This window comes from Scophthalmus maximus, chromosome 16 (assembly GCF_022379125.1).
Source record: "Scophthalmus maximus strain ysfricsl-2021 chromosome 16, ASM2237912v1, whole genome shotgun sequence".
In the NCBI taxonomy this organism is placed as follows: Eukaryota; Metazoa; Chordata; class Actinopteri; order Pleuronectiformes; family Scophthalmidae; genus Scophthalmus; species Scophthalmus maximus.
Window position 1 is genome coordinate 3,554,168 of NC_061530.1, and position 14,537 is coordinate 3,568,704.

The 14,537-nt window shown below is 44.7% G+C and overlaps 1 protein-coding gene across 7 annotated transcripts in view; it reads right to left on the bottom strand.

The window, feature by feature from the left end:
• The window catches only part of LOC118286978 (rho GTPase-activating protein 23-like), a 56,618-nt gene that overhangs the window by 2,669 nt on the left and 39,412 nt on the right, over nucleotides 1-14,537 (bottom strand). For 3 of the 7 annotated variants that reach the window (XM_047327528.1, XM_047327526.1, XM_047327522.1), the window contains exons 2-22: nucleotides 14,336-14,527; nucleotides 13,276-13,306; nucleotides 12,929-13,024; nucleotides 12,637-12,715; nucleotides 12,479-12,539; nucleotides 10,024-11,467; nucleotides 8,648-8,812; nucleotides 8,126-8,234; nucleotides 7,674-7,713; nucleotides 6,373-6,510; nucleotides 5,202-5,510; nucleotides 5,063-5,124; nucleotides 4,739-4,845; nucleotides 4,034-4,146; nucleotides 3,119-3,271; nucleotides 2,878-2,956; nucleotides 2,582-2,655; nucleotides 2,376-2,465; nucleotides 2,147-2,272; nucleotides 2,010-2,054; nucleotides 1,825-1,918 (exon numbers count right to left, since the gene is read on the bottom strand). In XM_047327528.1, the coding sequence (XP_047183484.1) occupies nucleotides 1,825-1,918; nucleotides 2,010-2,054; nucleotides 2,147-2,272; nucleotides 2,376-2,465; nucleotides 2,582-2,655; nucleotides 2,878-2,956; nucleotides 3,119-3,271; nucleotides 4,034-4,146; nucleotides 4,739-4,845; nucleotides 5,063-5,124; nucleotides 5,202-5,510; nucleotides 6,373-6,510; nucleotides 7,674-7,713; nucleotides 8,126-8,234; nucleotides 8,648-8,812; nucleotides 10,024-11,467; nucleotides 12,479-12,539; nucleotides 12,637-12,715; nucleotides 12,929-13,024; nucleotides 13,276-13,306; nucleotides 14,336-14,527 (3,607 nt within the window). The remainder of the gene's footprint in view (nucleotides 1-1,824; nucleotides 1,919-2,009; nucleotides 2,055-2,146; nucleotides 2,273-2,375; nucleotides 2,466-2,581; nucleotides 2,656-2,877; nucleotides 2,957-3,118; nucleotides 3,272-4,033; nucleotides 4,147-4,738; nucleotides 4,846-5,062; nucleotides 5,125-5,201; nucleotides 5,511-6,372; nucleotides 6,511-7,673; nucleotides 7,714-8,125; nucleotides 8,235-8,647; nucleotides 8,813-10,023; nucleotides 11,468-12,478; nucleotides 12,540-12,636; nucleotides 12,716-12,928; nucleotides 13,025-13,275; nucleotides 13,307-14,335; nucleotides 14,528-14,537) is intronic. The other 4 variants (XM_035611648.2, XM_047327523.1, XM_047327525.1 and 1 more) reach the window with 4 other exon arrangements.

Consider the following 14,537-nt stretch of genomic DNA (forward strand, 5'->3'; position numbering starts at 1 on the left):
GACTGCAATGTTCTTGGTTTTTTATTTTAAGTTGCAACAATGGCTAGAATTTGCCTTTAACACCATCAAGGTAGAGGGGTTATGGTACGCTGGGAGGAAAACCAAAAATGGTGGAAAGAAAATGAATGGGCTTAATCAATCCAAGTGCAAAAGGAACACACAACACAAGGAGAAGACCTGTTCCTACCGAAGAGGCTGATCCACTGTCTCAGCTAGAGGAAACGAGTGCACAAAGGTGCAGAAAAAGAGAGAAATTGAGAAAAAATGGGAAACATGAGTATCCACAGGCAGAAACATAACAGCTGGATAGTACAGAGTTTTACTGGGAAAGAAAGACACTGAGCTGAGTCGGACTTGATAAGGCCACTGATGTGCGGCCTTAACAGTAAGGTATGAATGAGAATGTGGAGGTATGTTAGATTAATATATTATTAAGTGTTAATAGTTTTTATTAGCATTAGTTATCCTTATGCCATACAACTCTTTTCCCTGAGATTTACAAATAAATACCTATGGTCAAATTTATATCCAATATCATTATGTTATTATTATTCTATGTCCAAAAAGATATGCAAAAAGGGCCTGTTGTCAAAGACCTTTGATTTGGTTCAATAATGACTGCCAATACTTGGGTTGTCACTTTTGAGGTAAAGGTAGAGTTGAAGTGTAGATGTGCCAACGATCTGTAAGCAAATGAGACAAATTCTGCCCTGGTGAAGCAACACAAAGTCTCCACTCCCGCGGGTTTGATCGTGATATCTGCTACTATGTCCCACAGCTGAAAGGGTGTGAGCCCACCAGCACCTGGTTTGCTTTCCAGCCTGCATAGGATAGGGAACCCTAGGGGCCCCTGTCTGTTGGGGAGGGTGTACAGTTGTAATGTGTGTACACTGTGCAGTCCGAAACTGCAGTTGAAAATTGAAATGATCACGTGGAAAGGCAGTGTAATGTTTACTTATCTACTAACTTCACAATTGCCTATGCTGGATCTCTATACAGTTATTGCCAATTGCACTTATTTAATTAGGAATGAGTTGTACAAGGATCTTGATAAGATTGTGGCCTTGTGTAGGAGAAGATGAGTTATAGACCTCTCTTTACATGCACGTCCAGCTGAGTGATTATTCTGAAGGTGGTATTTGTGAAAAAAACAAGCACTATCTGACTGAATGAACAACATCAGCCTTCCTGCAGACGTCAGCCACCTTGGTGTCAAGGGCCTGGAGGTCCACAAAACATGGTGGCATCACTATTTTGACCGTTGATTACAGTGCCACCATTGAGCTAAGTTGTGATCCTATTTCTTGTAGAGCACATGCACATCCTTTCCAGTTAGCGGGCCAAGTGTCATGTCTCGAGCTCCTTCCACGTCACGGCAATTTGAGGTGGCGCAGAAGAGAAATAAAAATGATATACCATCCCAAACACAGAAGGGTCGGCCCCTTCAGGGTTAGAGCCCCAATGACTTACACATACATATACACATGTTGTACAGAGAGAGGACCAATCAGTGTCAATAAAGGGCCAAAGCTCAGTTTGGTCCATGGGCTCATAGTGGATTCATCCAAACATGCACAGCTATCTTACACAGTAAGAACGTATAAACACACAGCAATGATACATAGTCGTTAGTGCAAACAGTTTACAGAATGACCACTTTTTCCATTTTGCCTGTACAAACCTTGGGTGCGGCCTCCTAACTATAGTCAAACAGCTTCTTTAAAAGCAAACTGACTGTCAAATAAGCGAAAAACAAATGAAATTTCCCAAAGCGAAACACGTGTCTCTGTGAGAATTCAATGTCAGATTATGACTCATCCTCACCAGATGCCTCTCCTGGCATGCCCGGCCTGCCGATGTTGGACAGCAGATGGTCAATGTTGGGCACAGGCTGCATGTCCCGCTTATCCTCCGGGGCCTTTTTTGCACAGAAAAACCGAGATTAAAAGTATGGATGAGGGATGAGGACACCTATTATATTAACAATTCTCAAAACCACGACAACATACCTTCTCCTCTTTATCGATTGCTCCATCACTGAAGAACCAGTCACACTGTTGGAGTAACAACACGCAGTGTCAGTGCAAACGGGTTGGTTTTTAAATGGTTCCGCATTTCTTGCGATGAATAGAATTCTGGTTCTTACATGCAGGATAAGCGTCTCCACTATTTTGTAGCGGTCAGGCATGTGAGTGACCATGTCGGTCATGTTGTCCTCTGACGTCCTCACCAGAGTGGGACCAAACACCAGAGCCAAGTTTCTCGGCTCCATCTGAAAATTGTATCCAAAACGATGTCATGTCCGGCCGTAATACCTGTCCACAGCTTGTCCGCACACAAAAACCTAACTAGCTGATTAGAGGTGGTTTGGTTACCTTATTCTTCTCAGCGTTATCTGCCACCTTCTTGAGGTGGCCCACCAGGAACTTGAGCGTGTGGTAGTAATGATCTGGTAGGTCGTGGAGCTGGATAAAGAAGGAAGGGAAGAAAGAGGTGGGTGAAGCACAGAAGATTTAAAAAAGGAAACCGAGAGAATCTATGACATTCATCCCCTAAAATTCTGCTGCTGTTTGACAGATACCAGTTTCTTCATGGTCTTTAGTCTGTCCTCTGCGTCTTCTATTCGGTTGGCGTCAATGAAATCAATGTATTTGTCTGTTGGTAGAGAGAAGGAGAAGGAGTGCTTCAACACTAAGTATAATTCCCACATGCAAACAGCAGGAGGTGTCTTTAGCTAAGATCCTGATCTGGTGGGGAAAAATAAATCCTTTTTATTCGTATCCAAACTGCGGAAATAATCCAGTGGCAGTGTTATTTTTTAACACACGTTCATTATGATCATGCTACACCTCACAGAAAACAAATGACTGGTCTCACCGTCAGTGAACAGAGGCTCAGGCAGTTTTCGGAAGAACGATTTTAGCAGGCTGCTGATTACATTCAGGTCCTGCCATCTCTGTGGAGACAGACGGAGGCAAGGTTTAGAACATCTGGCGTTGAAGAATAAAAATAACGTGTCATCTGGCACCTGGTGTTCAAGTCAAACTGCCTTCTTTTGAGACATGCAAGACCATACTGTAATTATTATTATTATGTTTGAAAGAATCAGGTAGAACACCTCCTCAGCAGTGTTGATGTCCATGCCCTTGTTGAGATGCTCCTGAAGGTTGGACACCATGGCGTTGTTCCCGGGCACCCGGTAGATGCCGGTGTACTCGAGACCCGTCGCCTCCACCATGTCACAGCACATCTCCACTGTCAGAGGGACAAACTGCGGAGAGCGTGAAGCGAGGCCAGAGGTGTGGTGGATGAGGGGCAGGAAGGAGAGATAATGGATAGAATGAAAAGGAAAAAGCAGGAAGGTGTAGCAAAGAGCAGCAAAGAGAAATTAGAAAATGACCTGACTGTTTAGTTGTGTCTTTTCAAATGTTCTACTTAAATCAAAATTATTCCAATAATCAATATAGTTAACGGGAGGGAATCCATTTGCTGCACACAGCTTTACCATGGAATATGATTTTACCCATTTGAAAAAAAATTAGAAATCAATATGTGGAGGTCAGTGTAATCAACATACGGGCACTGAGAAGTGTAAAAAACACGTTTGGTTCACTGTGAAACTGTAGCAGGTCAGAGGACGTCGGGACAAATGTTGATACCAGGTCTGAGCGAGGTCATTGACACGATGTCACTAAAGGCTGCATTGATTTCAAGTGTCTGAGTAATTCTCCAAATGTTAATATGGATACATAAGCTTTGCAGGCCCAATAGTCAGTCAGCAGGCCTGTTTTGATGTAAATTACAGTGATGATGAGAAACTAAATCTGAGTGATCACTTGTGTTTGTGCTTAAGCAAATACGGACAAACACAAACACAAAGCCCAGCGCGATGTAAGTGTGTATGTATCTTGGTCCAAAACACAGCATGAACATTAAAAAATGAAGAAGAAAAAAAACGTTGAACCCCAGCAACTACCATCGTGCGGTTTGTTCATGGCGTAGTTGTTCATTATAAAACATTGAGGGTTTTTACTTTGTGGTTGACGGCGGGCTGACAGTCCTCCAGTCGCACTCCAAAAGCCTTCGGACTGCCTGTCTTCTTGGCTTTCTTCATGAGGTTGATGCCCCACAATGCCTTGTAGTCATCTGAGTGGGCGCGCACGCACACACACACACACACACACACACACACACACACACACACACACACACACACACACACACACACACACAACCACAGATTTGAAATAACATTAGTAAAGGTTATGTAAAGTCTACATGCAGCTCTGTGGGACAATGTCGCTCAGGCACAGAGCAGTTATTCACTGTTCATCGGGCAGACATCACACTCTAGATCCTCTCCTCGTCTTCATTTTGCCCCTGAAATACTCGACTAATAAATGTTATGTGCATATTAGGGGCAAGTTGACCCAGTCATTTGCCAATAAAAAGGGTCCCACATGGCTGCCACCCACTTCTGTGGGAGTTTTGTTTTACTCTTTGAGTCAAATTTCTTGCCATGATGGAACTTTGAAAAAAGGCACGAAACCCGGAATATGGAGAGGCACCACTTCACTACCTGTAAAAAAAGAAAATTGTGATATTTATCATGATAATAATCATGGAAAAACTCCTGAGTACTGGCCCAGAAACAAAGCGATTGGAGCCGGACACACGGATCACTACAGTGCACTCCCCTGTTGGTGGACACTGAGCATAGCAACTTTTTTATACCCACCAGCTCTGGAGGCGCGGTTCACTGAGGCGTTGTCAGTCTTAGCCAGGAGGAAGGGGGGCATCATACGGTGAACTCTGGGAGAGGAATCGGGCTTGCTACCTGTCAGACTGCACCAAGAGATGGAAAGGAAGACAGTACAAATTGTAATTAGATGATTTCCTTTGAACCCTTTGATGGCTGCCTTGTCAGTGTTCATTTTCGGAGAAAAAAAAGGCCATTTGACTTACTGTTTTCCGACAAACTTAAAGCTCAGCGCTACTGCGACTTGCGATTAAACAAAGGGCAAGTGACAGATTTGAACTGAATGTGATCCACCATGCTGACCTGTGTTTTCTGTAATCATTCAGCTTCTTGTTGATGAGAGCTTGTCTTGAGAAACCAATCTCCTAGGATTAACGAGAAGCAGGAGTTAGTTTGTGCCTGTGCAAAGTGTCGAAGACTAACCAGGCGCAAAGGATCTAACCTCGTTGTCGGTCTTGCTGTTCTCTCTGATGACCCTGATCCAGGCCAGCATGTCGTCCCTGTCCTCGGCCTGCAGCAGGTACTCGCAGAAGTCCTGCGTGGTGAGCCTCAGGGTGTGCTTGCGCTTGGTTTCGCTGTAGGCGATGTCGATCAGGCAGCCGCGGATGCCGACCGGGGGGTGCTCGTCCTGGCTGGGCCCCGCCCCCGCCCCGTGCAGGACCGCCTCTCGCTTGTCCTTGTAGAGGAAGAGCAAATTGGAACGGAGCACGGAGAAGACGCGCTTCCATGGCCTCATGCCACCGCCGACTTTCTGCAACAAAGAGAGACAGAAAGAAAAACCTCAGGAACAAAAGTCTACATGAGGCAACTCTTCTTAATGCTATCTACATATTACAGGGTATGACAGTACGTGGAAAAAACAGCTGACCACAATAGGGAGTGGGATGTGCGTTTAATAACCTCCCCTGCTAGGAAAAGCAGGCCTATGAGTGGATGCTGAGTTGGAGGTCAAGGAGGTTCTGATTTCACCCGTCCATTTGTCTGTTTGTTTTTCAGCAGGATTGCGCAAAAACTACTGGCATATTCAGGGGAATGATATGTATTGGTGTGAAACCAAACAAAAAACCTGGATATAGCAGATTTAAATGTGGATTCATGGGGGGGTAGCCAACAGCTCTTTGGTAACCGAAACCTGAAACTACCACCAATTGTGTACATTACATTACATTATATTAATTTAGCAGACGCTTTTATCAAAAGTGACTTACAATAAGTGCATTCAACCATGAAGATATTACTCAAAAGTGCAAGAATTAATAAAGTACATACAGCAAACATTCATCAAATAGGCAAAAACTGCTTCATGTGCTTATTTGTAATTAAGTGCTTGAAATCTGTAGCCGAAATAATTGGGATTCGGTGGGGATCCAACAGTCTATATGTATCGTCAATAGTTTCAGAACTATGTCCAAAGATATGGTGCAGGTCCAGAAGTGTGAGACATTTTTTGGTCTTTTTATCAACCTATCATTCTTCTGAAATCATGAAAAAACTGATACGGATGTGAGCTGGTAAATCTGCTGCCAGTTTGTCAGACTCGTCAGGCTTATTGAAGTGTGTGTGTGTGTGTGTGTGCGCGCACACGCATGTGTGCGTGTGTACAAGCAGTATACCTTTCCCTTCTCTGTGAGGATCTGTTTGTAGTGTAGCCAGCCCTCCTTGCGCACATCGCTGAAAGTGATGGTTCCCAGTTCCGAGGTGGAGTGGCGCTTGGACCGGGCCTCCTCCTGAGCTCGCAGGCTCTCCAGAGACTGAAACACAGTGCCGGGATGTTAGAGCATTCACGGTTGACACTGTTCGCTGGAAAACGAATGCAACAGATATAGAAAGTACAATATACAGCAAAACTTAGTATGCCTATGTATGCGCAGTATTGTACCATTTTAATCATATTCAATTCTTTAGAGATATTTTTTTCAATTGACGTGGTGTCAATGTCAGGTGCACAGACTGTACTCTCGTGTTTCTGCATATGTGCTGTATGTGAAGCAAATGTTTATCGTCATGTAAAATGCTTCTTTATGTAAAGCAACGAACCACAGCACTGTGCCAAAGACAGGGACAATTAGCTTACCTTATTTTACAAATAATATTGAAGTTTAAATTGAAAGTTAATTGAAAATATACGTAACAAGTATGGCATTAACTACTACTACTAGTACAATGAAGCACAAGGAGGAGACCGTAAAAAGGGAACAGCCACATAATCAGTAATAACAATGTCACTATATATATATATATATATATATATATTAGAGCTTTAAATTATAACAAACAAATAAACATATAAGCTAAACTCAAAGAAAACAAACAATTCAATGATTAAACAAAAGAAACAGCCTATCACACAATGGGAAATACAGTCTGTTATCTACTTCAGTGGGACATTTTTTTAATAATCCTTTCCTTTCCTTTCACTAGTTTTAAAGATTTCAAATACAATTCAAATACTTTCAAGAAAAAGGGCCATTTGGTCGACTATTTCAGGATTCCATCCTTGTGTATGAACATTTTTGCCAGACATCGCATTACATTACAATAGAGTTCATTGTTTTTTGGTTTGCATGGTCACAAATATTGTATTGTCTCTACAGATGGAAGCTGGGAATGAAGGGATTCTTTTCGTTTTAACCATTTGTCAAGCCAGGCCGAGTGTAAAATATACTGGATTTCAAAATCCTCTTCACAAAAATTCACGTCGAAGTGGAGGGTATTTGATCTAATGTGTCAGGTCGGATAGGCCACAGTGAAAAAGCTGACTTTAGTTGCACTTGGTTGTTCAACATGGAAATATTTCTGTTCTTCACATTTATTGGCCTCAATGCAACTTTAGGATTTGTTTTTCACTGACAAGGCCTGCTCTCAGTTTTATCGTATACTCCCCATGTGGTGTGTAATGATTACAAAGACTTACCCCATCAGTGAAAAAGCTCTTGACCCTTTTTGGTAGTTTGCTGTGGAGCAGAAAGTGAATACGTTACAACAACAGCTCGAGTGTTGACCATCGACTGTATGCCCCTGGTGGCTTGCTGCAGTATAGTTCATGAACCCCACTGTGAAAAGCGTCCACCTTTGTTTACAGTCTGTGTTGTGGACAGTGTTGTCTGTTTTTCAGAATTATCTTAAAATTGATCTGAGCAGAGAAATAAACATATTATACACAGTCAACGTAATTTAGAAAATCTGCATCTACAGTGACATAAAGCCACTTGGATATGATCCTTTTCAGCATTAGTGTTGGAGTATGCTCTATACGGTGTACCTGTACATCTCTGAGACTATATATACTATAGGTAAATGTACTAAAGGTAGACTTCTATGAAAAGATTGCAGCTTGTGTGAGTGTCGTCTGACTTCCTGACTTACGAGAAGACTCGACCTTCTTCCCTGAAGGTGTTGAGGCCTTCATCGCAGGACTTGGATCTCTCCGTGGTGATGGCCAGCAGGTAAGAGGAGCGGCGTCCTTTAATGCTGCCTGAAGGGACAAAACACAAGTCAGAGAGGAGAAGAGAGGACGGGAGAGGTGGATGACACAGAGGGTTTCAAAATGCAATCTAAGGTTGTGACATAAGAAGTGACAAGAAGATGAGTGTTTGATTAATATAACATTAGGAGATGGGGATGGATTAAATGGTTAAATTTATGAAGAACATAATAAAAAGATTACCGTGACATATTGTGTTTAAGTTCTGGATATACCTAAACTGAGCTAAGCTGTGTCGGCTTAAAGTCTTGAATGGAAATGAAGACAAGATGGGGGACACATTTCTCCCGATGGAGCAAAAACACTGGCGGTGCCAATTCAAACATGTAACAGAAAGCAAACTGTCTGTTGGGCTAGCCCACTCTACAGCCTTTCAGAATTTACAGAGGGTGAGTGAGACTCACTGCAGTCCTGACAATGAAGTCGGACAAAGGAGGAGATGGAGAAGAGGGTGGGGGAGACAGAGGTGGAAGTGAGGATGGCCATAGTGGAGGCCTGGGAACCGGACACCACAGAGTGGGCTGGTACATAGCAGGCCTGTTGGTCAGTGCTAGGACTGGTGGGTTCATCTGCAAAGTCATCGTCACAGGTGAGCAACAAGGGGTGAGAGACGAGGGAACACACACTGACAAGACAAAACAGAGTTTCCTCAGGTGGGTCTCCAAACATACTGCTGAGGCAGAGCTACTATGGAGGCAGATGGACCTCTGTTATCACCCATCCATCCAACATGTCCTCTGTAATATTGTAAGGGTTCGACCATACTATCTAAAGTGCCTTAAGATAATGTACGTTGTGTTGTGGCACTGTACAAATAAAACTGAATTGAATTGAGTCCATCCGTCCATCCAGAATTGTTTTAGCTTCCTGTTTGACGTGTTATAAAACTATTGCAATCTTTAACCTATGGACTGCAAAAGTGTATTGTCATGATCATGATAGTGAGCATCCGAGTTTCAGCCTCCCACTCACAGATTCCTGACAGCTACGATATCTCCCGCTTGGTAAGAAGAACTATAGAAGTAGGTGAGGAAAAAATGGCTGAAAACTATTATCTGAGGGGAATCCAGATTCAGAAAACCTTTCTATCTGGGAACCAATTCTGTTGGGGGGGGGGGCTTCAGCACTCAAATGGGCAGCCAGAGAGCGATGGGAGCAGGAGAGTGTCCCGTTTGGGGACCTCAGACGTGCCAATGTCAGTAACACAGTAATAAGGTTTCCTAGTATTAGCTTTTATTTCCTATGGGCTAGTGGCTGCAGGCTGTAGCAGCACAACCTCTGTGGACTGAGAGAACAAACTTTAAACAGTGCCGTTTGTACGCAAATTGCAACAGGCTAATTTGGCTGGTTGGCTGAGCCCAATGCAATTCTCTCTGCCTCCAGAGTAGCTCTGATTCTGAGAAAAGCTTCCATGACGAAACAGTTTAACAAACGTTGGACATGTAAAGGTTCAAAGACAGACCAGATCAACCAACAGTTAGACACATTCATGAAACTAAACGTACTGAGGTTGCAATCATTATGTCTTCATATAACACACAACAAACACAATATAGAGTGAAAGAAATGAACAGAAGGACGACAAGGGAACATTCTCACTAAATTATGAGAAGCCCCGAAGCGACAGACAACATAATTAACACACACAAAACCAAAATGTGCCTGTTGTCTGCAAATGTTACAAAAGTGTTGATTTGTAAGAAGGTAGAGGTGTCTCATCTGCAAAAAGATGTTTTTACATTTTACACCACTTGTAGCATGAGAAGAAAAGCTCATTTACCTATGAAGGGAATAGAGGACAGAGAGTCATACGCATGCTGCGCCAGGCTACCATTGGCCCTGCGGTTGGGGCCGGGTCCCACAGAGACAGGAGAAGGGATCCCTGGTGAAGGTGTCAATGCAGGGGGATCAGGTGACTCCGCACGTGTTGAGTAGTGGGGATGTCGAAGGGGCTGATCCGAGGTCCGGCGGCCCGAAGGAGGCTTCTGCCTAAGGACCACCTCTTGATTCAAGGAGATGGGAGAGATGACCTCCCTGTCCTCCCCCAGCAGGGCTCTCTCCTCCTCTGATGTAGACAGGGCAGGCGTGGACTGGGGCCTGGGTACGACCAGCCCCTTGCCTTCTGCAGGGCCGCACCTGTCGCTGGGGCTCCAGGTAAGGTGGGGGCCGCTGTAGCTGGGCTCTCTGAAGGACTGGGCCTGCTGGAGGAGATGGTCGGCTTTGTGGGAGAAAGATGGACTGTAGCTTTTGTAGCCCACCGGCTCTTCCTCCTTTACTCGTCTTGTTTGGGGCTCTGCCACCTGCTGACCTGACTGCCTACCACTGGGAGGCACTGTTGAGGCTATTGTGGCGGGGGGTGTCACTGTGGTCTGGTGCTGATGGCCTTCTGCGGCTTTATGGTCTGTCTGCTTGCTGAGTTTTTTCATTTGGGAGCTTTTTGAAGTGTTTTCGTGGCGTGGTGAGACCAGTGCAGACGCTTGTGCTAGCGTTTCCACCGAACGGCCATAGTTGTGCTCGTATTCGGCATAAGCTGCTAAAAGGCCCTCTGAACAAGACCTGCTGGCTGATCCGGACACACCACCCCAGCCACCTAGCCAAAAGGAATCATGGGAAGCAGCAGCTGCCTGCTGGTGGTGCAGGAGGCTTTCTCTGCGGCGTTGCTCTGAAGATGTTGCGGGGACAGACGTAGGTCCGGGGCCCAGTGCCAACCCCAGCCCAAGCTCCACTAAACGGTCCTGAGAAATACTGCGGTGGCGGGGGGACATGTGCTCTGCGGCCTCAGCCTGGCTGTAGTACCACTCCGACAGGGCCTGGTGGCAGAGGGCGTCAGCATGGGCCCGAGCAGAGGCGGGTAGGCTGCTCTTCCTCGGTGGAGGCAGTGTCGCAGAGGCAATGGCAGCATTGTGGTTAGCAAAGTGAAAGTCCAGCGCGCTGATGCCACGGTGCCGCCCAGGCAGGGAAAAGTGGCCACTTGAATCCTTAGGACCCCCGGGCCAGCCGGAGGTGGGGGTAGAAGCAGAAGGGGGGTGGTTATCCAGTGGCGAGGTGGTGGGGCCAGATCGGCACTGCCAGTTGTCCGGGAGACCGGGGAGGTGGTGGCTGGGCTCCGAGGCTGCGGAACTGGGTTTAGGGGACGCGTAACAGGGAGGCGGAGGCTCAGGGAGGTTCTGGGCTTCGCCTGAATATGGCTCATTTCCCTTCAGGTAAGCATCCTGGGAGTACGCCTGAGGACAGGAGGGGTTAGGGCACAATGTTATACATGACAAACAGGGTGAAAGAAAAAATATGTCAGGAACAGCTAGAGGGCAGAGTGAGGCAGATGCAGCGTGCACCATGCAGCAACATTTTTCTTTTTGTCATCTTATAACCTAAATCCTTACTGTACAAACAACACCGGAACTTCCTTTAATAAAGTCAGTGTTAGGGAGGTGAATCACTGTAATATGTCTATATTTTTCTTTTAATAATTAATAATTTTACTCATTTATTTTATTTTCCACTTCATTGTATTTTCAAGTGAATGAATTTCTTTGTCTTATATAAAGCACTATATTCAATTAGTTTTATAAAAAAAAAAGGCAAATCAAATCAATGCCTTGCAAAAATGAATTCCTGTCAATCGAATCTTAAACAAAAAGGCCCTATCCATTAAAAGAACGAAGAATGTTCTTTCCGAGTTGGAGTTGAAGTTACCCAAGACACTTGACAAAAATATTGTTTCCATTGAAAACGCTCAGTAACTTCCTAAAACAGAGGAAACATTTGTGCATTTGTTGGGGACTCTTTTACGCAGTGGATTAATCCACTTGTGGTGCTCTGCATTAGTGGCAGCAGGGATGTTCCCCAAACATATATGTACATATCCCCAAACTTTATCCTTGAAAAGGTCAAACACAAGGTCAACAATTTAAGGTGACCAGCCTCAACATATGCTTATATTATTATTGGCATGTGTATTCAAAAGATTTAGATCAATTTCAATTTAGGATAAAAAGCAGGTGTTTTTTTATTTTAAGTTGGCATCTGTGAAAACTAAAGTACCATTGATGAAAGTATGGTTCTTTTTTTCGATAAACAGTTAAAATTTTCCGTGGTCAAACTTTAATAAGTGAATAGATGAATTACAACTGCGATGACCATACTTGCTATTACTTAAAAAGCCTCGCTAGATGCTTTGTAAAGCATCGAGGAGAAACGAAGGAGAGAAGAGAAAACTGAAGAAAGATCATACTCACACTTACCAACTGCAACACATCCTCATCTTTTGGCATTATAGAGAGCTCCAGAATGTTTTCACTGCAGAAACACAGATCGACATGCATCAGCGGACGAACAAGAGGTCAACAATTTGTTACCTCACAAATGGGATGTAGAGACACCAGCAGCTTCCCACCTGTTCTGGATGAGTGCGATCACCTGAGAGTAGGTTCTCCCAAGAATGCTTTCCCCATTTACCTTCACCAGCCTGTCCCCTGGAGCATGCACGCACACACACACACACACACACACACACACACACACACACACACACACACACACACACACACACACACACACACACACACACACACACACACACAAACACACACACAAACACACACACAAAAGCCAGATGTTATGTATGAATACCTACTTCAACTGTCATTATCCTTATCATGTCATATTTCATGCCGTACATGTCCTACCTGTACACAGCCCCGCTTGATGGGCAGGGCCATTTTCTTTCACACTCTTCACAAAGATGGTGTCCATTGGCTCCAAACGAGACCACCGACAACCTGCTTGGAGACGCACGGAGGCACACACGTTCATGATGAGAATGAGAATATCAGGATGTGTCATCGTTACATGTACTCTTTCTAAATAATGAATTATTGTCTCTGTATCTGACAGGGTTTGTGCAGTTACTCTCACTGACAGAAGGGGGAGACTGCAGTTGGTGTACACAACAGTAACATGAATGATTCGAACAATCAGATCCTAAATTTGGGGCGGATTAAGTCAATAGAAGCATGAAGCGCGAAACAGTCACCTGATCCAGTGGCGTTTCCATTCTCTTCATCCTGTAGGAGAAACACAGGGAAGCTGTTACAGACGATGAGCACCACAGGGGGGCGCTGCTCAGCTCACCCATCACAGTCAACCCAGGTCTCACTGACTGCAGCTGACAGACTCACAGTCTGACTGTGTCACTGACTGACTGTCCCGTTAACTGTCTCACAAGCTACTTCATCAACTGTCTCCCTTCCCCCGTGGCTTCCTGTCTGTCTGTTTTTCTCCCTGTCTTTCTATATGCCTGTCTTTCTGCCTTGCTGCCCTTCTGTCTATCTCTCACCCTGTCACTCTGTCACTCTGTCTGACTGTCTGTCTGACTGTCTGACTGGATGTCTGTCTGTCTGTCTGTCTGACTGTCTGTCTGTCTGTCTGTCTGTCTGTTTGTCTGTCTGACTGTCTGTCTGACTGTCTGTCTGACTGTCTGTCTGTACGTACGGCAGAGTTGCTGGCTGGTTGGGTTTGATGGCTTTGATACTTGGCTGAGTTGGCTCATTCCTGACCTGGACACACAAAGAGCTCTCTGCACACAAACTGGGCTCTGCTGCTACATGAGTACTACAGTATAGTACTACAGTGCTACAGAACTACAGTATTACAGCCATAAAAGTGGAGCAGGCGACTTACTGACTAAATGCATTCATGCACGACATGGAATACTTTTTTCCACAGTGGTATAATATATACACCAGAGGCTTACAGATACAGTCCAAAAGCAAATGCTACATGCCATTATGGCTCAGCATCCACTTTTAATATTTTTGGAAATGCTCTTCTTCCATTGCTCTATTGTAATGAGAGACGGATTTGGTGATTGATTTTTGTCTCGTGTATGTGCGGTGAAGTATGGAGAAAGAACCGGTAGGAAATTAGCATAAAGTTACAGAAATCAAAGTTGCTGAAATCATTTCAGGACAAACAACAGTAATTCAGTAATAACTACAGAGAACTCATGTAATAATGTAGTAATAGCTACTTAGTACTCATGTAATAATGCAATAATAACTACTCGAGCTCCAGGCATAGAGAAGCCCTCTTGCCTTGATGCTGTGGAGGGAGGACTCTGGTGGGTAGACGATGAAGTGGCGCAGAGTGAAGCCAAATCCCTGCGAGTTCTTCTGGAGGAAAATGGTCCGTGGGCCCTGCCACGACACGCCCTCCACCTCACCCGAAGAAAGCGGCCGGCGCCTGTTCCCATTGGACGACACCATGCCATCTCTCCGCCCCTTAGCCTATTGAGAA